The sequence below is a fragment of the Martes martes genome (genome assembly GCF_963455335.1).
Source record: "Martes martes genome assembly, chromosome: 1".
Classification (NCBI taxonomy): Eukaryota; Metazoa; Chordata; class Mammalia; order Carnivora; family Mustelidae; genus Martes; species Martes martes.
The window spans coordinates 154,604,321-154,629,579 of NC_137888.1; the positions used below are offsets into that span (position 1 = coordinate 154,604,321).

Sequence of the window (25,259 nt, forward strand, 5' to 3'; positions counted from 1 at the left end):
GACTTGCAGAGTCAAAAACTCCGAAAGCATCGCCCAGAAATCTGTGCTTCCACGAGTCTTCAGAGTGATGAGAAAGTTTAAGTTGCGCTGTGACCCGTTAGCGCCGCGCCTGGCTTGCAGACCGCCAGCTCCAAACAAATGAACAGGGGAGCCCGGGAGCTCGGGCTAGACGGTGCAGAACCAGAGGGCAGCGCAGCACCCCCTCGGCCCCCTCCCGGAGCCGGGAGCTTCTCCCGGACCCCCCGCTGGGTGGGGGCGGCCAGCAGGACGGGGCGGGCCGGAGGCTGGTATCCCCGCCTCCCAAGCCTGGGGCTCGCCGCGTAGCGCAGTTCTCCGCCTTCCTTGCCTTCTCGTCCCCTTCCTTCCTTCCCTCCCTCCTTCCTTCCTTCCGCCGGGCGCGATGGAGCAGGGCAGCCGCGCGGCCGCGGCGCTGCTGGCGCTGCTGTGCGCCGGCTGTGTGCCGCGCTGCGGGCGCGCCCAGTACGAGCGCTACAGCTTCCGCAGCTTCCCGCGGGACGAGCTGATGCCGCTCGAGTCGGCCTACCGGCACGCGCTGGACCAGTACAGCGGCGAGCACTGGGCGGAGAGCGTGGGCTACCTGGAGATCAGCCTGCGGCTGCACCGCCTGCTACGCGACAGCGAGGCCTTCTGCCACCGCAACTGCAGCGCGGTGCCCCAGCCCGAGCCCGCCGCCGGCCTCGCCCACTACCCCGAGCTGCGCCTCTTCGGGGGCCTGCTGCGCCGCGCGCACTGCCTCAAGCGCTGCAAGCAGGGCCTGCCAGCCTTCCGCCAGTCCCAGCCCAGCCGCGAAGTGCTGGCCGACTTCCAGCGCCGCGAGCCCTACAAGTTCCTGCAGTTCGCCTACTTCAAGGCAAGTCAGCCCGCCCGGCCCCGCCCCCAGGCCCGGCCTCGCCCCTCCGCCTGGGGTGGCCTCGCACCGCCTTCCCCCGTGCAGCCTGCTCCCACCCAGCGTTGCCAAAGGACGCCTCCAAATCCTGTCCCCGCTTCTTCATCTTAAATAGGGATGAAATACTTATCTAGAAGGGTTATTCTGGGGCAGAGAATACGTACACAGAGCGTCTAGCCACCCAACAGTGCCTGATAAATGTTACCTGTTATTTGAAGACAGACTCCTCTTTTCTGTGCATACCGTTAAAACCCCCTTTTCTCAAGTAAGTGGCGACTTTCAGTAACAGAGGGGAAGAGGACCTGAGGTGCCGACTAGTTCCTTTTAAAGAAAAGGAAGTTGAGGCCTGGCCAGGGCAAGGGCTCTTCGGGAGCGCACACCCCGGCCTAGACGAGCAGAACTGTGCGCTGTGACTCATCAAGGTTGGCGCTCTCGGCCCTTTGATCTAGAATTTAACACAGTCGTCATACTCCTCTGTGGCTGCTTAGACTCTGTGATTGCTGGCTAAAAATAGCCACAAATGGCAGTTCTTGATCCTTGGAGTCTTTTCTCTGGGGACCCGCAAGTTTTAAGAATGGGCTGAATGCCGTAACTGGATAAAGCGACTTTAACTTCGCGGGTCGTTACCAGTTTTTGCCAAGAAAGTCCTCTCAAAGTCCAGTTTCTACTTTAGCTAATTGAAAATGATTTTTAAGGGAATATATTGCATTCATTTTCATGACTACAAAAATAGATTCAGGGCGCATTCCAGACTCTGGAGGTAGAAGTTGTTTTGTTTTGTTTTGAAACTTTGCTTTGAGTCTTTGGATTGCAAGATTTGTTTTTCATATTTCTGAAACAGAGCCACCTTAGGTTGCATTCATAAGAACAGTAAAATAGCACAAAACCCCAAATAGGTGAAAAACTGAGTTATTTCTGTGTTCATATTTTTATATAAAGTATCACTTTTGTAAATGTTTGTCCTGGAAATAAAAAAATAGTTTAAAATAGAACCGGGGGATAAGATTAATAAAGCTCCAGGACATTGAAAAATGATGGCTGGCTCTTAAAGGACTATGTTTTAACAAAAGTGACTCCTTTAATTCTCTCTTTTTTGCCTAGTTTTTGCCAGATACAGTCTGAACCAAATTTGAGTCATATAATCAAGGGGGAAATGTTTTATTTTTAAAAGTGGAGACTAGTAGAAGCTGATTCATCTACAGATGAATTTGAAACAAGTGATATAGAGGGAAGGGGAAGAGTATTTTACTTAATGTGACTGGAAGGCAAAGGTTTTCTCCTTCATGATGGTGGCCTCAAAGGTCAGGATGGTCACACCTATTCTTCAAAACCTTTCACATGTCGGGGTGCCTGGGTGGCTCAGTGGGTAAAGCCTCTGCCTTTGACTCGGGTCAAGATCCCAGGATCTGGGATCGAGCCCCACATCGGGCTCTCTGCTCAGCAGGGAGCCTGCTTCCTCCTCTCTCTCTCTCTTTCTCTGCCTGCCTCTACTTGTGATCTCTATCTTCCATGAAACTGAGACTAAAAGAAGTCAACTGATCATTCTAAAACAACAACAACAACAACAAAAAACCTTTCACAGGTCTTGATACAATCACTTACTTAGAAGTCGGTGAAATACCATCTGTCTTGGTATTTTGAGATCTCCCAAAGGACAGGAAAGTTTCAAGATTTTATTAGGAAGCCAGGATCTTCACTTAGTTGCTTCAACAGAAAGTCACTGAAGAAGTGATTTGAGGTGATGTTACTGTGTGGATTATTTTTTCCTTAACGATGTTTCTCTTGTCAATCTCGGTGTATGGGGTGGGGGAGGACGTGATTGGAGGCATGCATATACACCCCCCTAGCACCTACAGTCTGGAGGCTGGTGTGGGAGACAAAGCTGTCTGCTTCTGCCACACACTGAGGCTGATTTAGGAGTGGCTCATTTGGTAGGTGGCTGGGGTCCTCTCATGTAGGTGACTGTCTCTCAAGAGCACCTGGGAGGGTAGTCGCTTTCTCCAAAACCTGCCTGGGTTTCTGTCGGAGGCTTAGCTGCCAAGATGTAGCTCCATGTTCCAGAGGGCAGGGCCCAAGTTGAAGTGAATAAATAATAAATAAGTGAATAAATAAATAATAAATAATTTAAATAAAAAATTTAAACATAAATTTGTATATTTATATATTATATATGATATATTTATACATATTTATTTATATATATTTGTTTATATATTTATATATTTTCTATATATTTATATTTATATATTATATATATTTATATATTATATATATATTTCCAATATATTTATATGTTGGAAAATATTAGAATATTTTTCCAGCAGAAAAGGTGTGGTGTAGTCCCACTGGGTAATTGGAGGAATGTGGAAAGTGGTTATTTACAAAGGCTAGTAATGGTGGGGGGTGACACCCCGCCCCGGGGCCAAAAAAGGCTCAGGAGAGGACAGTTCCAGGAAGCAGGAAGGAGGGAGAAGGCCATCTCGAGAAGAGCTGTGACCTTCAGATAAGGGCCAGTAGTGGCCCAAGAGGACTGAAGGGAGGGAGCGAGGAGGTAAGTAACCCAACTTTACCCTCTTGCCTTCCTTCAGGCTCCCACGGGGGCTTCTCACTGGTGAACCCCACTGGAAGCTGGAGGGCAAGAGAGTGCAAGTCTGGATGGGCCATGGAAGTCACGGAACCCTCAGCGGGAAGCATCGTGTTGAAACAGAGTTACTTGAAGGTTTTGCAAAAATCACTGCTCATCCTCCATTGAGCAGATCTCCCCTTTCTTTGTCATACTCAGGCGAATAATCTCCCAAAAGCCATTGCTGCCGCTCACACCTTTCTACTGAAGCACCCCGATGACGAAATGATGAAGAGAAACATGGCGTATTACAAGAGCTTGCCCGATGCTGAGGACTACATTAAGGACTTGGAAACAAAGTCATATGAGGTATATTTGGGTTTTTACACAGCCAGCCAGTTGCAGTGTGAGTGGCTGCAGAAGCGGGTCTTGATGAATAGCTATTGACATCCAAGGACCTCTAATGATTTTTGGTGGTGCTGTTGAGTTTTATGACAATGGAAATGATTGACTTTTTAGCACAATTGACCCATTTGAGAATGAGATTTTACATTCTATGATGCACTTAAAGCCACATTTCCTTTAAATGCTGTATTTTTTTAAAGATTTTTTTTTTTATTCATTTATTTGACAGACAGAGGTCACAAGTAGGCAGAGAGGCAGGCACAGAGAGAGAGGAGGGAAGCAGGCTCCCCGCCGAGCAGAGAGCCCGACTCGTGGCTCCATCCCAGGACCCTGAGATCATGACCCGAGCCGAAGGCAGAGGCCCAACCCACGGAGCCACCCAGGTGCCCCTAAATGCTGTATTTTAGAAATAAGGTCATTTGGGGGCACCTAGGTGGCTCAGTTAAGTGTCTGACTCTTGATTTCTGCTGTGGTCATGATCTCAGGGTTGTGAGATTGAGCCCCAGGTCAGACTTCTCTCTCAATGGGGAGTCTGGTTGGGATTCTCCCTCTCCCTCTATGCCCTCTTCCACTCCTACTCTCTCTCCCTCTCTAAGGAGGGAGATGTGTTTTTTTTGTTTGTTTGTTTTATTTTGTTTTTTTTTTAAGCAGGTCATTGGATCATTTAGTTTTAAGATAGAGGAATAAACACATATCTTTGATATCATCCAAAAATGACCAAAACCACAAGAAACAGGAGCATAAGTCTCCATTTCTGATGAAACTAGAAGACACATCTTTTTACACACAAACACACACACACATACACACACACACCCGTATGTATTGAGGTGGAAAGGGAATCGAGGAGCTTGGAGGACTGACTTGACAGATTAGAGGGTACTGAAATCTATGCATCTGTGAAGGGGAGTCTGATGGGAATGAATGAGGAAGCATCTAATTCCTTTGAGCACTTACTGTTGTTCAGACCTATCGAGTTTGGTAGCCAGGGGTATGGGTACCTGGGAAGGCTTAGGGCACGGTTGAAAAACAGAGGGATGTGTTGGAAGTATCCATGAGGAGCTGATAGATCCTAGCCAAGGACTGACTTTAGGGCCACCTGTCGTGCGACCAGACTGCAAGCTCACTTTGTCATTGGTGGTGACCCTCAGATACAGAGTACAGAGTCTTGATCAGTTTTCCAGGGAAGCATTCTCCAGGCTCTTGCAGGACTTGTGAAATATCATGCTTGTCTGCCTGTGTCTGAGAGCCAGTCTGGGGAAAGCGGTGGGGGCCTCACAGCTGAGTCAGAGACTTTATCTGCTTCTTGGTTCTTAGCCTCATGCCTCAACCCCCACTCTGCTATGCCTGATCCCTGACCCGCCAGCCCTTATAGATGGAGTCTCTAGAATAAATCACCAGTCTCTGGTGAGGAGCGCCTTTGGGAGGTATGATCCCTTGGGTGGACAGGTGGGTGTGCAAGGAAACCTAGGGCTCCAACAATGCTGTTCAGACTTTTGGCCCTGCTTTCTCTTCTGTGCCTACCACCAGTCTCTGTGGTCGCTAGTGCGTGCAAATGCCAACAGGTGTATGACATAGTGTAGTGCATGGTGGGGGCGGGTGGGGGGATCACTTCCCCCCAGACCCTCCTCTGTGATAATTTGGCTTTCGGTCCTTACAAAGTTGTTGAAATGTCCTGTCTGCTGCTGGCTCCTTTTCCATTCTCAGTGAAGAGGATTTCTGCCTTTGTACCTTTCTCACTGTGGTCTTCACTGGGCTTGGGGAGCAGAGCTGAGAGCTCGTGGTCAGTGCACTGTGTCTAACTGCAGGTGGGCTAGACCATTCTCTCCCTCTTTGGAGTCCTGCTGGGTGGGCTGGGGCTGCCTGGCTGTGTGCCCAGGGCTTCCGCCTCCAGGTGTGGCTTTCTTCTTGCTGCCGCCCCGCGGTCCCTGCAGAGCCAGCTGCCTGGACTTGCCGCTCGTTTTCCAGGCCTCTGGGCATGCGGTTCGGTTCTCTGCCTGCTTTATTTCCGGGGGATGCTGCATGCTCAAGAGGTTCAGGGAGATCAGCCTCTCTACCTGACACCTGAAGCTTGGGGTTCAGGTTTGAGGGGTGGTCCTTAGACAACCCCATTCTGTAGCAGCTGAACGCAAACTCCAAGTGGAGCATGCCGTGCTTATTTCCGCAGGACCCTCCAGGTGAGCGGGGTCGTCCATGTACCCAAGGTCTCTACTCATTTCTCGTGAGACCCAGCGGCTTCCTCAGCCTCAGTTATTCCTCTTTTATCTGGTCCAGTCAGCAATTAGCAGAAGTGTCTTCACGTTCCACCATCTGGCAGGTGCCCGCCCTCCCCAGGAACTAGGACTAAGGCTTGGCATTCCTATTTTATACTTAACTGTTGGGGGAAGGGTGTCTGCCACCTGCTGTCAAGCGTATATCTCTTCTGTGCTTCAGTTATAAAAACCAGCTTTATTGACATAGAACTTATTTAAAATTTATTGACTAATTTTAAGTGTATAATTCAATGAGTTTTGGTAAAGGTATGCGAGTGTGTAACTACCATCACAGTCACATCATAGACTATTTTCATCTCCCCTAAAATGTTCCCTCAGGCCCCTTTCCTGTCACACCTTTGTCCCAACCCCTGACCTTTGGCGGCCAGTGCCCTGATTTCTGTCACTATAGTTTTTCTTTTTTTCTTGACTTGAATTTGATTTTATTATCAAGCACCTCCTACTTCTTGAATCAAATAAGAAGCGTACCATTGCACATAGGATAGAAAAGCTAGATATAAGTCAGTCCCTGGGCGGCTTCCTATTCAATTAAGGGTCGGCGTGGTTTTTTGGGGACTAGTGAGAGCGGAGCTCCACGATGGTCTGACTCCTCTCGGTTGGACGGCCTGGCTCCTTCATGTCTGGGAGCTTCACCCGCTCTCCTTGCTTTCCAGAGCCTGTTCATCCGGGCCGTGCGGGCCTACAATGGCGAGAACTGGAGGACGTCCGTCACGGACATGGAGCTGGCCCTTCCCGATTTCTTCAAAGCCTTTTACGAGTGTCTCGCTGCCTGTGAGGGCTCCAGGGAGATCAAGGACTTCAAGGATTTCTATCTTTCCATCGCAGGTTGGTGGCAGGCTGTATTCCACATGTAAATGGGACAGCTGTCCTGTGCCATCTGCGTGCCTTCCTGGGGACTTGAGGGACTCCGAGGACCCCCCCTTTTTTTTTTTTTTTTAAGATTTTATCTATTTATCTGAAAGAGAGAGAGAGAGCACAAGTAGGCTGAGTGGTAGACAGAGGCAGAGGGAGAAGCAGACTCCCCGCTGAGCCCAATATGGGACTTGATCCCAGGACCGCGGGATCATGACCTGAGCTGAAGGCAGACGCTTAACTGACTGAGCCACCCAGGTGTCCCGCTGAGGAGCTGTTGAGCTGCAGTATGAATGGTGGCTGGGGAGGTAATATGTAACCCACATGTCCAGCCTTTGATTTAGCAGGGATTTCTGGAAAAAATCCCTGAGTACAGTATTCAGTCAAGCATAGGCTTGGAAAGGGGGTCTCACAGATCAGCCCTGCCCGGTTACAGATCTCCTGCAGGCTTTTGGAAAAATAAAAATGGGTCTGAGAGCAATTCATGACTCACATTGTATAAAATGTTACTAGTTTAGCCCCCCTTAAGGGTGCATTCCAGTGGCGTATAATGCATGCGCATTGACGTGCCCCTACCACCACTGTCCATCTTAGCCATCTTAGAGGTTTTTCCTCTACATCTTTTTTCTCCCCTTGGCTATTGAAAAAATGAGATCATTGGCCCCCGAGAGATTCCCATAGTCTGGATTTTGCCGACTCTACCCCCTTGGTCCTCTATTCCCTGTATTTCTTATAACTTGGTAGCTGGATGGTGAGGCTTGATCAGGCTCAGGGTTGATTTTCTTTTTTTGTGGAGGTGGGGGCACAAGACAGCTTCCTAGTTGGTGCTCAGTTCTCGTGTTCCTTTCCCACATCCCTTCATGCCTATAATGTCAGGAAGTACTCCCCACACTCAGACCAAAGGAGGGGCACCTTCCTTGGAGTTACCATGTTTTGACTATACAGTTGCTAGAAAAAGTGACATTATGTTCTAACTAGATGCCAGGCCCTGTTCTATGCTCTATATGGGTATTACTTTGAGTTTGCAATCCTATGAGAAAGGTACTAGCATTCTCCCCATTTTATAGCTGGGAAAGCCGAGGCCTAGCGAGGTTAAGTACTGTGCTTATTGTTCTCTGGGGAAGGGCTGGGATTTGAACCCAGGCAGTCTTGACTAGAGTCTTACCCCAGTGAAATCGTCTCACCTCACCTACATTATACTTAATCTGGAACCTTATTATATTTTTAGAATAGGTAACATATATGCATATAGTGTAAACAGTGAAAAACACGGAAGGATACACTGTAAAAAATAAGTCTCCTTCTGTATAGTCGGGGTCCTGACTGGAGATAGATGGCGGACATACACAAGGATACCTCAAGATGGATTTGTTCATAGAAATGTGGGTGAAGGTGAACCCCAAAGGGGGAAAATGGTACCCTCGGGCTACTAATAGCGGAGTTATTATCTCCTAGGCTGAAGGGGAGGAAGGAGTTACAGGCAGTTATTAGGAAGTCTGGCTTCTATCCACATCTCTTCTACCCATTCCACTGACCTCAAAGGTAACCATTTTTATTACCTTCCAGCTTATACCTCTATAAGGTTTTTTTTCCTACAAAAATAAGCAAAGATCAGTTTATCTTTGATCTACCGAAGGTATATCTCTATATCTTTATAAGTAGATAGATGGATAATTGAGAAATTTTTTTTTGTTTAAAATTTTATATTTTATTTTAGAATAAGTTTTTTATTTTCAGTTTTACTTTGATTTTTTATTTTTAAGTAATCCAAACCTATAAAGAAGTAGAAAGAGTAGTACAAAGAACTCTCATAAACTATTTATCCAGATTCACCAATTTCTCACACTGATTTTGCCACATTTACTTCATCATTCTCTCTGGATATGTGTATGTAGTTATTTTTATTACAGAACCACTTGAGAGTATATTGCATACATTATGACCCTTTACCCCATAATACTTCAGTAAATTTCCTAAGAATAACAATATTCTGTATAAATCCACAATGCAGTTATTAAATTCAGGCAACTTAATATTGAGACAATACTTTTATCCAATCCATACTTTATATTCCACTTTTGTCCCTTATTCCATAAATGCCCTCTAGCAACTTTTTCTTTCCTGATACAGTCCAGTCCAATATCATGTTTCCTATTTATTTGTCATTTTTCTTTAGTGTTCTTTAATCTGGAAAAGTTCCTTGGCCTTTCTTTTTATGCCATTAATTTTTTTTATGCCATTCATATTTTTTTAAGAATATAGGCTAGGGGCGGCTGAGTGGCTCAGTCGGTTAAGCATCTGCCCTCGGCTCAGGTCCTGCTCCCAGAGTTCTGGGATTGAGCCCCACACTGGACTCCCTACTCTGCAGTGAGCCTGCTTCTCCCTCTCACTCTACTGCCGCTCCCCTTGTTTGTGCTCTCTCTGTCAAATAAATAAGTCAAATCTTTAAAAAAAATAGATAAGAACATGGGCCAGTCACTTTATAGGATATTCCTCAATATGGGTTCCTATTACATTTAGGTTGTACATGTTGGGCTGGAACATTACAGAAGTATGCTTCTCGGGGTATCCCATTCAGATGTACATGGTACCTGTTTGCCCCTTACTGGTGACGCTGATTTTTAAGCATTTGGTTAAGGTAATTTCCAGTTCCCAGCTTCTCAGCAATACTATTTTTCCTTTTGATACTAATAAATAATTTGGGAAAAAAAATACTTCATGATGAGGACAATTTGCTGTTCATCTAATTGTCTCCATCCCCTCCCCTACGACCATACACATAGCAAATGAGCAGATATTGAGGATTCTTGCCTGATTTCTTTTTTCTCTATAAAGGTTGTATATATGTACCTCTATTTCTCTGTATTTTTTTGTTTGCTTTTCTCACACTGAATAGGTACCATACTTTATACACTGTTCTGTTCTTTGTTTTTTCCACTTAGCAATATATCCTGGCTAGCACATAGAGAGAGTCATTCTTTTTTGTTGTTGCTGACTACTCCACTGAGGGGTGGGGGGAATGAGGCACCACAGTTTATTCAACTCTCTGATGGACATTTGGTTTGTGCCAATCTTTTACTATTACATGTAATACTTCAGTGGAGAACTTCAGGCTTTTTTTTTTTTTTTCTTTTTTTGGCTAAGTGTGGAGGTGTGTTTTCAGAGTCAACATAAGTCAGATTGGTAGTTCAAAGAGAAAATGTCTTTGTAAATTATTTAGTATTTTAAGTTATCATGTTGTTTCCTAGCAAAAATGTGTGAGAGTACCTGTCGTCTACAGTCTGGCCAACAAAATGTGTACCATCATTCTGGAGTCTTTTGCTGGTAGCTGCACGAAAGGAGGAAAGGGAGGGGGCCGAGGTTCATGTGGGAGAATTTTAGTGACCAGTCCTGAAAGCAGTGGAGGTAGCTTTCATTAGTTGTTGCGATCCACATTTCATTGGCACAACTAATCATAGGGCGCCAACCCAGCTGCAAGGGAGGTTGGGAAATGTAGTCTTTGATGTCTTTCTCTATTATTATATTTAGGTCTACCTATTCTCTTTTAATGGCTGTTTAGATTCCTACTCTTTGTTTGTACCATAATTGATTAATCACCTGTTGATTGGCATTCAGGTTATTTCCAGGTCTGCTTGTTGTTGCAACAGTGCTTATATGTGCCTGTGTCTAAAGAAACTTTCCTAGAAGTAGACTGCTGGGCCAGCGGATATGTGCATTTTAACCTTTGATGCATTTCGCCAAATGGCTCTCCAAAACATGTGTTCATATTTTGCTTCTACCGACAGAATAGGAGAGTGTAAGTTTCACCATCTTCTCCCTAACACTGGGTGTTACCAAATTTTTTAAAATTTTGCCCATTTAAATGACAGGCAGTAGCTACACTGGTGGGGAGCAAAACAAAACGTATAGACTTGTTGAATCACTATGTTGTATACCTGAAACTAACGTAACGTGTGTGTCAACCCTACTTCAACGAAACAGGACTTTTGTTGTTGTCTGCAAATTTAGCAATTTAAAATATTTTAGGTGGGATTGTGTTTCTTCATTGCAAATGAGGTTTATCTTTTCACAATGTGTCTTTGCCATTTTTATGATTTCTTTTCCGTGAACATCCTTTGGCCATTTTATATTGGGTGTTTGTCTTTTTTCTTACTGTTTTAGGGAAGTTTATGTATTGAGGATTTTAGCCCTTTCATCATAAGTGTTGCAAGTATTTTCCCCGTATCATCTTTACCTTTTACCTGGATCACCGAGGGGGGCAGAGGGAGTACTGAGAGGCTGATGAATGCGCTGCTCTGAGAATTTGTGTGGCTTCTTTCAGATCATTACGTCGAGGTCCTGGAATGCAAACTACAGTGTGAAAAGAACCTCACGCCCGTTATAGGAGGCTACCCAGTGGAGAAATTTGTGGCTACCATGTATCATTACTTGCAGTTTGCTTATTATAAATGTAAGTAATTATCTTCTACCAGCTCTTGGGCAAGGTCCTTAATTCTCCTGAGACTCAGCTTCCCCATCCGTAAAAACGGGGGTAACAACACTTACCTCTGGTTGTTGAGAGAATTCGTCAAGGTCGCGTTGACAGCCCTGGTGCCGTGCTTTGCACAGAAAGCCAGCCAGCAAGACCTGGTGATTCAGGGCATGGACCCTGGAGCCAGACCACCTGGGTTTATGTTTCCACTTTATCACTTCCTAGCTTCTCCGTGCCTCAGTTTCCTCATCTGTAAATTGGAGATAATTGTTCTAACCTTGTGAGCCGATATGTGTGGAATTCTTAGGGTATTTGTACACTAGCACATGGCCTTATCTCCTCCCTATCATCAGCCTTCCCTTCCAGACTGAGTTTTATTCCACTCTGTCCTTCTTGGGCCTGAAATTCGAGTTAATCTATCAGAACATTCCAAGGAGTCGAAGGGAAACAAATGTAAGAGAAAGTTCGTCAGAGTTCAGGCTTCAGAGTCTGTCTTTTTGCCCTTTCCTCCTCTCGCCATAACTGATGTTGTCTGAGTGGTGGGAACCTTGCGGTGGCAAGCACAAGAGGATCCTTCCCATTCAGGGATGGGTGTCCTCGGGGACTCAGGGATATGCTGTCAAGGGACCAGCGACCTTGACTTCCACAGCCCTCTTTCCCCAGTGTGGCTATTATGTTCTTTGTTGAGTTTCCTCTTCTTGCAATAGCCACCTGCCTTTTTATCTCCCTTCCTGTCCTCTTCAGGACTGAAAGATGTGCCTGCTGAAGGTTAAAAAAGGGACCAAAAAAGAAAAAAAAAGAAAAAAATTTTCTTCTGTGTGTGTGTGTGTGTGTATTTAATTTTGCTCATCAGGATTATTCCTGAGAAGGCCCTGTAGCTGTCATTTACAGCAGAGCTTTGTGAGTAGGGGAACTTGCCCCTTTCAGCAGTGAACCTGCTAGTATGACAGCCTGAACCTCATCTAAGGATGCGATGAGATATCCTGAAGTGTCCCTTGGTTGGGACGTTCCTCAGATCAACAGGAGGGTGAGGTGTGTCTTCAGCAGGTGTCCTTTCCCGTGCACAGAGGCAGGGATGACATTTTATTTGCCACTGTAATCCTGGTACTAGGTAAAGGATTATTGAGCATAGAGGACAATAGTCTTATTCTTTTGGGTGAGGGTGGGGTGGGGTGTAGAGAGTGATCTGGGGTGGGGGTGGGGCAGAGGGAGAGAGAATCCTAAGCAGGCTCCATGGTCAGCACAGAGCCTGATATGGGGCTCGATCCTACCACCCCAAGATCATGACATGAGCTGAAATCAAGAGTCAGATGCCCAAAGACCAAGCCACCCACGCGCCCCAAGTCTTATTTTATATAATCTAGGAACCTTCAGCAGCTTTCACATGAGACACACCAAGCTCACGATGGGTCCCTAGCAAATATTTATTTGGCTGCATTCTAATGCCGGGGGACAGTTTTCTCCTAGACAGTGTTTTGCTTATGAAGAGCCCTCTTTTTCAGCCTAAGTGATTGATCAGTGCTTTCTTATGAAAAGACTTGTAGTATAGGCTTGTTACAGAAAACTGAGCATCTCAGAGATGTACAGAAAAACACCCAAAGCAGAGCACCCATTCCCATCTCCCCTACTTATCCCCACTAAGTATTAACTCTGTGTTTATATTCATCCACGCTTTGAAGAGCCCTGTTTTAATGAGAATTATGGAAAGTCATGTATATTTTAAAAACTTACTCTGGAAAATTTAAAGTGTGCATTAGAGATGATGGTATAATGAACTGTATAGTATGCCCATCACCCAACTTGAACTTTTGTCAACACTTTGCCAGTCTGGGATTTACAGTTTAAAAGTTTTCTCTTGGGATGCCTGGGTGGCTTAGTCAGTTAGGCAGCTGCCTTTGACTCAGGTCATGATCCCCGGTCCTGGGATCGAGCCCAGCGTTGGGCTCCCTGCTCAGCAGGGAGTCAGCTTCTCCCTCCCTTTATCCCTCCCCCTGCTCATTCTCTCTCAGATAAATAAGATCTTTTAAAAAAAGAAAAGTTTTCTGTGGATGAAAACACAAGCTACTGTTGTTGTTTGATAAGCTGGTGTTTTTATTTCATTTCCCTGAAAACCTGTGTTGGCACCTTCCCAGCTAGGCCCGTGTTGGACTCTGAAAGGGAAAGAATCCAGCAGGTGTTCTAGCCCTCTGAGCAGGGCATGGCTCTGCCTGCGCAAAGCCAGAGCACTAGGCCTTTAGAAGCATTCCAGATACATCCAGGCTCTGGCAGCACACTTGTCCTTGGAATCCTCACACGCTCTGAAGATCGCCCTGCGTATCAGAGACGGTGGTTGTGACCTGTAGATACCCGTGGACCAAAACCTCTAGCTCTACCCTCAGCTCCACGGGAGATCTTTGCTTTCTGGGTTTATAGGTAAACAGTATGAGTAAGATATACTTCTTGAAACTAGCTTCTTGAAAGTCAGCCCTGTTGCGAACTCTTTTGAGATTATCTACCACACTCAATTTTTTGAGCGCAGGTGTTATTTATGCTTGAAGCCCAGCCCCGGAGGCCGTGCTATAAGTACCTTTCCCCACCTTGCAGACCTTGTGAATAACCTGCGCCCTGAAGCCCTCGGTTTTTAGGGTTGTTGTTACAGGAGACAGCCACTGGGTGGCACAATTTATTCATACCCACGTTTTGGTTACTCGGGCTAACTAGAGCTTTAGCAGAGGAAGTGGGTTGTAAATCGGAGGGTCATGTGCCAGGACAAATACCCAAGGGCTTGCGGCTAATCACCTCTTTCCCCTTGCCCCCACCTCCAAAACAAATCCCGACGCCTGCAGATCCCCTGTGCTGAAGGTGCGGTCATAGGTGGGGCAAGTCTAAGGAGACGTCGGTACCGGGTGACTTCACCTCTCTTCCAGCCCGGAAGGCCCACCATCCTTTGCGTCTTCTAGGGTTAGGTTAGCTGTAGGAGGGCTGCGTGGATCTGGGGATTATGGTGCCATCCAGATGGGACCCGGGCATCTCCTCCCTACATCCCTCAGCCCCAGGACAGTCCAGGGGACCCAGCCGTCCCCGCTCAGGTCCCTGGAGCCCGATAAGAACATAGTAGACATTTCGGCAAAGGCATCTACCTAACGAGCAAATTCCGTGTTTCAGAACCACTCCCCGGGCTGCTGTGGAGACCCAGTCTGTGCCCGGCCCACCCAGGGATGGTTCTGGCCGGTCACAGGCTTTCCCAAGGAGGGGCTGTGGGGAAGGGGCTTGCCCTTGGATGATTTCTTTAGGAAGCCAGTGCGGCTGAGGGGAACTTCAGGGCACGGTTTGCTGATTTCCTGCGCCTCTTTTCTCCCCGGCCTCAGTGAACGACCTGAAGAACGCGGCCCCCTGCGCGGTCAGCTACCTGCTCTTTGACCACGACGACAAGGTCATGCGGCAGAACCTGGTGTATTACCAGTACCACAGGGACAAGTGGGGCCTCTCAGATGAGCATTTCCAGCCCAGACCAGTAGGTGGCGGGGCGCGGGGCACCACGTTCGCGGGCCTCTTCCTTCTCACGTTAGGGGACTGCTCTGCCTCTTAGGGGAAAGCATTATTATAAAAACGAAGGGGAGCCCCTTTTTTCTGGGTGGGTTTTTGTGGGGTTTTTTGGTCTTTTAGCATTTTACTGCTCTATTCTGATTCCTAAATCAGTAAAAACTACAAATTTCAAACATTACAAAATAGTTTTACTTAGAAAATATAATTCCCTCAAAATCCCACACTTTTTCTTTACCCTCTGCCTTATAGCTATGCATTTGCTAGTATATACAGATTGTATTTATTTATTTTTACAGAAACAGGGTCACACTTTACCTGCTGTTGTGCAACTTGCTTTGTCTTTCCAAGAATTCATCAGGAACGTTTTCCATGTCACACTCACACACCTACTTATTTTTTAACACCTCCAAGATAGATTCATTTATGGATGGACCATCATTTAATTCACTTGATGGACAAGCTCAGTTTTGCATGTGTTTGTTTTCAGGGAACTCCACAGATTATATATTACTTTTAAAAGATCTTTTCTAGTTGGTCTTTGCCCTTAACTTGTATTTTCCTTGGGATTTTTATATGCTGTCCCAGTTTGCCATACACACCTCGCACCCCTGCCAACACACACACACACACACACACACACACACACACACACTCGCTCTCTCTTTCTGTCTCACTCTCTCACTCACTTGGGGTTAGCCATTCTTTTTCAATTGAGATATGTTTCATATACAGTAAAATTCATGTTTTGAAACATACAGTTTAGTGGTTTCTAGTAGAGTCACAGAGTTTTACAACCATGACCATTGTCCAATTTTAAACATTTTCATCACCCCCAAAAGAAGTCCATACCCTGTCTCCCCCTCCCTCCAGTTCTGACATCAAAGGGTTGGTCATAGAAACTGTTCCGTGTTTGTGTCTGAACAGGAAGCCGTTCAGTTCTTTAACGTGACTACACTCCAGAAAGAGCTATATGACTTTGCGAAGGAAAATATAATGGATGATGATGAGGTAAGTTTTCATGTTGAGCGCATGTCTGGCTAAGAGGAAATATTACTCACATCTTTGCAGAAATCACTGGAAGGCCAAGCCATCCCTGAAACAGAAGGGAACCTTGAGAAATACAATTTCTGTGGGCATTTTAATGAAAGAGCATTGGAGGGGGGAACACAGCTTTCTAGGAAACCCAGGTCATAGCACCACATTTCCTGAAGGTGAATATGGAGGAACCTATCATTGAAGTCATCCAGTGATAATTTTTTAACTTTATAAAAATGCAGTGGATTTTCAATGACTCAGCGCTCCAAACACACTTGGAAAGCCTCATCCCAGTTTTTCTGGGTTATGATTATTATCTTTTTTCTTCTTTTTCTTTTTGTAAATTCAGTCCTTGCTGTGAGTCATTTTCTCGTTCTCTGAGATTGCTTGAAATTCCTGATTCTCATTCAGCTGCCTCCTTTTTTTCTTTTTTATAAGTTTTTATTTAAGTAATCTCTATTCCCAGTGTGGGGTTTGAACTCATGACCCCGAGATCAAGAGTCACATGCTCTCTGACTGGGCCAGCCAGGTGCCCCTCAGCTGACGAAGACTCCACTGCTGATGGAAGAGTCATTTTGGGGTGGGGCAGCCTACTCACAGAAAAGTCCTCATTATGGGGGGTATTTAGAGAGATGTGTTTGAAACAAACCAGAACATGCTTCCTAAGGCAGCGAGGGACTTGCTGGCCTGACCCTTCACTTCATAGACGAAGAGCCAGGGGACAGGAAAGTTCTGTGAACTCCTGGCCAGACCCAGAGGCCCTGATCCTCCGGGTCTTCTCTTTCCACTGCCCTGGTTTTTGGTGGAGCACTTTGAAACAAGTTATGATCATGGAATTTGCTTTCCATGCACAAATTTGCATGGGGTGGACCCATCACTGGCAGGCACTAAATTCCCCAGAGCTCTGGTTTTCCATCTATAAAAAGGGACTAACAATGTTGACCTCACAGGTTTGGGAAAATGAAGTATCACACTGCACGTGGAAAGGCTTTATAGAGTAGGAAGTGATCACTGTGTCCTGAGTCCTAGGTTGTGTTAAGAAGCAGAGCCTGACATAAGGTCACAAGGACACTGCAAAGAAAGGAGTGCTGGCTACACACAAGAAAGGTTGGATGCTCTAGTTTGGAGAGTGGAGAAAAATATATTTAGAAAAAGAAAGAGCTGAGTTCCTAATGGTCCAGAGCAAGCCACTCTTGATACTTTGAGATATGTACTTCCAATGTTTTCTATATATTTTCTGTTATCTATTTATAATAAACCCAACTGTAATAGGTATCATGGATTCTCCATTTGAAATTGTAATATGAGAAGTTCCCCTTGTGATGTTTTTCTAGAACACCTGTATTGGGATACTATTCACACACCATAAAGTACGAAATATAGTGGTTTTTAGTGTATGTGCAAAGTTGTGTATCCATCACTAAGAATTTTAGGGCATTTTCATTACCCCCAAAAGAAATCCCAAACCTGTTAGTAGTCATTCCCATTCCTTCTCCTCTGACCATCCCTCCCCCATCTCTGTCCCTAGCCCCTGGCAACCACTAATCTACTTTCTGTCTCTATGGATTTACCTGTTCTGGACATTTCATATAAATAGAATCTTATGGTAGGTGGTCTTTTGCAATTGGCTTCTTTCACTGAGCATAATGTTTTCAAGGTTCAACCATCTTGTAATATATGTTGTGTTACATGTAAAATTCCTTTTTATGGCTGAATAATATACCACTTTGTGGATATATCACATTTTGTTTACGTGTTCCTCTGTTGATGGACATTTGCACTGGGTTGTTTCCACTTTTTGACTATTTTGAATATTGATGCTATGAACATTTGTGTACATGTTTTTGTTTGGGCAAAAGTTTTTAATTCTCTTATATATGTGGAAGTGGAATTGCTGGATCAGATAGTAGCTCTGTAGTTGGTTAAATTGTTGAGGAGTTCCCAGACTGTTTTCCGAAGTGGGTGCACAATTTTACATTCCCACCAGCAGTGTATGACATTTCCAACTTGCCACATCTTTGTCAGCCCTTCTTGGTGTTTGTCTTTTTTATTATAGCCATTCTAGTGGGTGTGAAATAATACTTCATGGTGGTTTTGATTTTAATTTCCCTAATGACTAATGATGTTGGCATTTTTTCATAAGTTTATTAGTCATTTGTATATCTTCCTTAGAGAGATGTCTAGTCTATTCAGATTCTTTGTCCATTTTTTAACTGGGATACTTGTCTTTTTATTGTTAAATTGTAAGTGTTCTTTATATATTCTGGTTATAAGCCCTCCATCAGATATATGAATTGCAAATATTTTCTTGCAGTCTGTGGGTTGTCTTTTTCATTTTCTTAATGGTGTCTTGAAGCATAAACGTTTTAAATTTTAATGAGATCCAACGTATCTGGTTGAAACTGCATCTTGAAATTGAAAATGTAAGTCTTCCAACTTCATTCTTCTAGGTTGTTTTGGCTATTATGGGTCCCTTGCATTTCCATATGAATTACAGTATCAGCTTGCCAATTTCTTTTTTCTTTTTTGCTTGTGTTTTTGGTGTCAATATCTAAGAAACTCTCAATCCAAGATCATGAAAATTTACTCCTATTTTTTAAGATTTTTATAACTTTTTTTTAAAATTTCTTTTCAGTGTAACAGTATTCATTGTTTTTGCACCACACCCAGTGCTCCATGCAGTACCAGCCCTCCCCAATACCCACCACCTGGTTCCCCCAACCTCCCACCCCCCGCCCCTTCAAAACCCTCAGGTTGTTTTTCAGTGTCCATAGTCTCTCATGGTTCTCCTCCCCTTCCAATTTCCCTCAACTCCCTTCTCCTCTCCATCTCCCCATGTCCTCCATGTTATTTGTTATGCTCCACAAATAAGTGAAACCATATGATAATTGGCTCTCTCTGCTTGACTTATTTCACTCAGCATAATCTCTTCCAGTCCCATCCATGTTGCTACAAAAGTTGGGTATTCATCCTTTCTGATGGAGGCATAATACTCCATAGTGTATATGGACCACATCTTCCTTATCCATTCATCCGTTGAAGGGTATCTTGGTTCTTTCCACAGTTTGGTGACCGTGGCCATTGCTGCTATAAACATTGGGGTACAGATGGCCCTTCTTTTCACTACATCTGTATCTTTGGGGTAAATACCCAGTAATGAAATTGCAGGGTCATAGGGAAGCTCTATTTTCAATTTCTTGAGGAATCTCCCCACTGTTCTCCAAAGTGGCTGCACCAACTTGCATTCCCACCAACAGTGTAAGAGGGTTCCCCTTTCTCCATATCCTCTCCAACACACGTTGTTTCCTGTCTTGCTAATTTTGGCCATTCTAACTGGTGTAAGGTGGTATCTTGATGTTTTAATTTGAATCTCCCTAATGGCTAGTGATGATGAACATTTTTTCATGTGTCTGATAGCCATTTGTATGTCTTCATTGGAGAAGTGTCTGTTCATATCTTCTGCCCATTTTTTGTTATGATTATCAGTTTTGTGTGTGTTGAGTTTGAGAAGGATTTTTATAACTTAAAACTTAAGTTCTACAATCTATTTTGACTTCATTTTACATATGATGTGAGGTAGGGGTCCAATTTCATTCTTTTACATATTGATATCCAGTTTTCCCGGCACCATTTGTTGAAAGATTTTCTTTTCCATTTTATTGTCTTGGTACCCTTGTAGGAAATCAATTGACCATAAATGTAAGGGTTTATATCTGGACTCTCAATTCTAATCCATTGATCCAGATTTCTATCCTTATGCCAGTACCAGACTATCTTGAATACTGTATTTTTGTACTACATCTTGAAATTGAAAATGTGAGTCTTCCAACTTCATTCTTCTTCTAGGTTGTTTTGGCTATTCTGGGTCCTTGCATTTCCATAGGAATTATAGGATCAGCTTTCTAATTTCTTTCTTTCTCTTTTTAAAAAAGATTTTATTTATTTATTTGATACAGAGAGAGAGAGAGAGAAAACACAAGCAGAAGCAGTGGCAGGCAGAGGGAGAAGCAGGCTCCCCACTGAGCAGGGAGCCAGATGTGGGACTTTATCCCATGACCTTGGGATCATGACCTGAGCTGAAGGCAGATGCTTAGCTGACTGAACCACTCAGGCGCCCCCACTTGCCAATTTCTGCAAAAGGCTGCCGGGATTTTTATGTAGGAATTGTGCTAAACCTGAAGATCCTTTATTTATCTATTTTTTGATCCTTTAGATAGTATTGACATCTAAACAGTATTAAGTCTTCTGATCCATTAACATGGGATGTCTTTCCACTTCTGGAGGTCTTTTTTAATTTCCTCCAATAATGTTTTCTTAATTTTCATTATTCTTGATTCTGTTGCAAATGGAATTTTTTCTAATTTTTCTTTTCAGTTGTTCATTGCTAGTATGTAGAAATACAATTGATTTTTGTATATCGATATTGCAATTCTGCAAATTTGTTGAACTTGTTTATTCTAATAGGTGTGTGTGTGTGTTTGTGTGTGTGTGTGTGTGACTGTGTGTTGCTTAGGAGTTTCTGCAAGAAACATGAGTTTCATGTTAGCTATGAATAGAGGTGATTTTACTTCTTCTTTTCCAACCTGGATGACTTTTGTTTATTTTTCTTTGCTAATTTCCCTGACTAAAACCTCCACTAAGATGTCAAATAGAAATGGGGAGAGTGGACATCCTTGTTTTGTTCCCAGTCTTAGTAGAAAAACATTCTGTGTTACCATTAAGAATGTTACTAGCTGTGTGTTTTTTTGGTAGATGCCCTTTGTCAGTTTGAGAAAGTTCCCCTTCTCTTCCTAATTTGTCAAGTGTTTTTATCATGAAGTGGTGTTGAATTTTTTCATTTGCTGTCTTCTGCGCATACTGAGAGGATTGTGTGTTTTTTGTAACCTTGTTAATGTTTATTATAAACATGACTTTTTTTTTTTTTAAAGATTTTGTTTATTTATTTGACAGACAGAGATCACAAGTAGGCAGAGAAGCAGACAGAGAGAGGAAGGGAAGCAGGCTCCCTGCTGAGCAGAGAGCCCGATGCGGGGCTCGATCCCAGGACTCTGGGATCATGACCTGAGCTGAAGGCAGAGGCTTCAACCCACTGAGCCACCCAGGCGCCCCTAAACATGACTTTTTAATGACTAATATTCCATGGTATCAATTTTTTTTTAAGTGAAGCTTTTTGTTTTTGCAGGCTTTTAGGTTGCTTCCAACTTTTTGCTCTCACAAATAACATAGCTATGACTAAATTGGTTACTTCTTTTCTGGTCATTTCCTTTGGATAAATTCCCATGGGTGGAATTCCTGGGTCTAGGACTATGAACGTTTTGAACGCTTTTGATGTACAAAGACAATATCTTTAGAAAAAATCATAGATATTAGAACAAGAGAATTTTTATGATATTCAGGAATGCTCTGTCATGTCACAGATGAGGAGATAAATTCAGAAAGGTGGAGTGACTTGGTCAAAGTTACACAGCTGGTTAGTAATCACCCGTTGAACACCAGGCTTATTCTGGGCTTTAAAACTCCTAGTATTCTTGGACTTGACACAGTCAAGATAAAAAAAGGAGTCTATCAAAGGTCCTGGGAGAAATTAACTTATTAATCAAAGCTTTAGAATTGTGAAAGAATTAATCCATCTCTAACGAACAAGCTATTTTCTTTTCTAGATATCAAATTATGGCAAGTAATTATTTAAAACAAAGTATCATCAATACAATAAAATTCCTAATTTAATCTTTAAAATTTCCAAAGGACAAAATACTACATTGAAACAAAACATCAATACGATTTAGCTACTGAAGTTAGGGCATTCGCCTTTATTATTATCTTCCTGGGGTTGAAATGTGTTGTAAGAGCTCCTGAAAGTTCGCACACTGGTTAAAAAATTTGCAGACACTTATTACGGTTTCAGAAACTTTATAAAGCAGGCTGAAATAGGTGCTTCAAGTTTCGGGTTCCGATGGTTGTTTGATTTGGGAAGGTCTAAAAGAAATAGATTATAATTTACAGGAGTGATTTGTTGAGGGAGCGCTCTCAGGTAGGAGAGAAGCGAGGGGCAAGGGAAGGAGCCACGAAGATGTATGGTCTCAGCTGGAGTCAAGCTTAGCCTGATCCCACGGGAGTTCTGGAGCATGGATTGTACCACAGAGCTCTTCCTGCATCTTACAGGCATCTTATCCTTCTGTCCTTGGTTGTTGGCAGCCCAGAGGGGTTGGTGTCTAAGCTCCCTGCTGGGGCTGCTCCTTTTATTCAAGATCGGTTGTCCAGAAAAGGGGCAGCTATCAGCCGTCAGTAATCGACACTTCCAACAGCTGGGGAATGGGTGCATTCCCCAAGCAGATCTGAGCTAGGCTCTTGGTGCCTCCATTCTAACAAGCCACAGAGGGGGTTGTGTTTCTTCCATCTGTATTGTCTCGGGTACTTATTAGTGAGCTAAGAGCAGACAATACCATCATCCCCATGTCACAGCAGCCACACAGCAGGAAACAGTAACTCTGGAGACAGCTGTCAGGGCCATACATATAATCCTTCCACTGTGTTTTCCTTTTGGGATCCAGAAAGCAACCGAAGAGCATCATTTTTTCTTTTTTTAAAGATTTTATTTATTTATTTTAGAGAGAGAGTAGAGTGAGTGAGAGAGAGAAAGAGAGCCAGGTGGAAGGAGAAGCAGGCTCCTCGCTGAGCAGGGAGCCTCACACAGGGCTCGATCCCAGGACTCTGGGATCATGACCTGAAGGCAGACGCTTAACCCACTGAGCCACCAGACACCCCAGAACATCGTTTTTTCAATCAGTAGTCTTCCACTTCCATAACTTCAGTTTCTAATCTCAGGCATGACAAGGTAGATGTATTTGGTGAAAATAATAAGACCCTTTTTGTGTCTCATATACTTGGGAGATTTCCTAACTATCCTCAGATGCTGAGATTTTTATAATGGGAAGTGTGTTAAAATACCAAAAAGAGCAAATAGGCTCGTGGCCTGGGAGGTTGACTTCTGTGAAGGAGGCCGAGCTTTAGCAGGGGTGGTTAGCATCAGTGGGGCTGACCCTCATGGGAGCAGGACATGGCCTGTTTGGTGGTTCAGTCATTCTTGGCAGTTAAGAGAATGGGTGTCATCAGCTGGGCCCAGGTGTGTTGTGGGAGAGAAATCAATGCGGAGAAGGAAATCAGAAAGTATGCTGGGCTATTCCAGGTTGAGGCTTAAGGCTGATTGCAGAAGGAGGGAGCAGGTGGGCTCCCAGTCCTGACAGTGGGCAAGTGGGTCCCACTGTACCCAGGAGACTGTCTTGTAAAGGGAGTGACTGCTTGAGCACGCCAGCACTGTGCACGAATACTCTCCATCATTCTTCCTTTAGCAGGTTTCCCACCTTCTGGGTGCCACATTCCGGGGAAGAAAAGCAACCCAGGTGCTGGTCCTGGAGAAACTCATGGTCTGTTGATCAAGGCAGAAGGGGAACAGATAGAGAATGCTCCTGTGGAATAACTGCTAAGGGTTCGGGGGTACCCAGAAGAGGGGGCACTAAGCAGGTCTTTAAGAGGGTGGCTGGATTGCCCCCTCCCTTCGGGCCATCTGCGGGGGTTTCAGAGCTCGTGACTCCACCTTCACATGGAGGGGAGGCCACGTCCCTCCCAGGGGGACGTCAGGTCCTCTGGGCGCAAGGGCAGTGGGGACGGGCTGCTCCAGCCCTCGCAGGCAGCCAGCAGGGGCATCTTAGAGACAGTCTCTGCTTACCAGCACTTTTAAGATGTTTATTTATTTATTTGACACAGAGAGAGAGAGCCTGAGTAGAGGAAGCAGCAGGCAGAGGGAGAAGGAGAAGCAGGTTTCCCACGGAGCAGGGAGCCCAAGGCGGGGCTCGATCCCAGGATGCTGGGATCATGTCCTGAGCCGAAAGCAGATGCTTAACGCCTGAGCCACCCAGGCACGTCATTACTGGCCCTTTTAAAGTCAGGTAGCCCACCTAACACAAGTGTCCTATTGTCTCTTACAGGGAGAGGTTCTGGAGTATGTGGATGACCTCTTGGAGCTGGAGGAGACTGGCTAGTCCACGGCGGAGAGATGCCCCTCGATGTTCAGGAGACCCAGATTCTTCAGCTTCCTTACCCCAGTAGCCCATGTTGTTGATACCTCAAAGCCTTCTCTTTGCTCTGTGAAGTGAAAGGGAAGCCTCAGCTCTCACTACATACAGTAAGGGGTGAGCCTGCCTCCCCATGGTCTGCCTCCCCATGGTCTGCCCACATCCGCACCTATCTCCCTCCCTATCTTCAAACCTGCCTTGCCCATGTTCACAACTGCCTTTCTCACCATTTTCGTTGGAAGGACAGTCTTCCATTTTTTTCCCCCCGGAAAATCACTATTATTTTTTAAATAAGAAAAATACTCCTAAAATTAAGTAATTGTGAAAACCTACTTTGGGTTTTCGCTCTTCCAGATTCTGGCCTCCTTTATCCCCATGCCCTGATCTAGAAAAGATAAGCAGACGACAAAGGCCAAATTCCTCCTCGCCCCCTGACAGCCTACACATGGTCTGACCTGCACCATTTCCAGCCCCCACTGAAAGACAGTTTGGGTAGATAGTGCAGGCTACAGAAATAGGGCTTTTGCTCAACACTTCTGCCTCTCCGAAGTCTTACAATGGTTGGTCGGTCCCCCTTGGGGACTATAGTCAGTTACAAGTCTCAAAGTTCCAAATGGAAGAAAGCAGAGGGGGTCTAGTTTCATTCATTCTTTCAATAAATATTTATTGAGCACCTGCCTACATGCTAGAGATTGACCTGGGCACTGGAAATGCTGTACAGAATGACAGGAAAAAAAAAAAAAAAAAAAAAAAACCAAACCCTGCCCTCTGGAGCCTACATTCTATAAGGAGAGACAGACAACAAATAAATAAGAATAAATATATACAACCTATCAACAGTGTTAATTGCTATGGAGAAAAATAAAGCAGGGAAATGGGTACGGAAGCCTGGGGATGAGGCTACAGTTTTAAATAGCATGGTCAGGGAAAACTTCACTGGGAAGGTGACATTAGAGCAGAGACTTTAAGGAAGCAGTTCTCAGGGAAAAGCATTCCAGACAGAGGGAACAGCATATGCGTGAGAACATGCTCACTGTGGTGGGGGAATAGCAAAGAGGCCAAGGAGAGGAATGGGCAAGGGGAAGAATGGAAGGAGATTAGGTAACGGAGGTGGGAGAGAGGACAGGTGGCTTAGGCCCATGTGAGGCCTCTGGCT

At 44.7% G+C, this 25,259-nt stretch overlaps 1 protein-coding gene across 1 annotated transcript; it reads left to right on the plus strand.

The window, feature by feature from the left end:
- The first annotated feature begins 140 nt into the window (after positions 1-140).
- On the plus strand, positions 141-24,937 carry CRTAP (cartilage associated protein). Its single transcript, XM_080812588.1, has 7 exons — positions 141-871; positions 3,690-3,839; positions 6,802-6,973; positions 11,322-11,450; positions 14,819-14,964; positions 15,921-16,004; positions 24,017-24,937. Exons 1-7 carry the CDS (start codon positions 401-403, stop codon positions 24,068-24,070), a joined length of 1,206 nt encoding a protein of 401 aa, XP_080668714.1. The 5' UTR covers positions 141-400; the 3' UTR covers positions 24,071-24,937.
- Positions 24,938-25,259: the final 322 nt, after the last annotated feature.

Bases quoted from the DNA above. Each gene is read 5' to 3' on its own strand.
- CRTAP (XM_080812588.1), top strand. From the start codon at position 401: ATGGAGCAGGGCAGCCGCGCGGCCGCGGCGCTGCTGGCGCTGCTGTGC. The intron at 6,974-11,321 runs GTTGGTGGCAGG...GGCTTCTTTCAG, and splicing joins TTTCTATCTTTCCATCGCAG to ATCATTACGTCGAGGTCCTG. The intron at 11,451-14,818 runs GTAAGTAATTAT...CCCCGGCCTCAG, and splicing joins GCAGTTTGCTTATTATAAAT to TGAACGACCTGAAGAACGCG.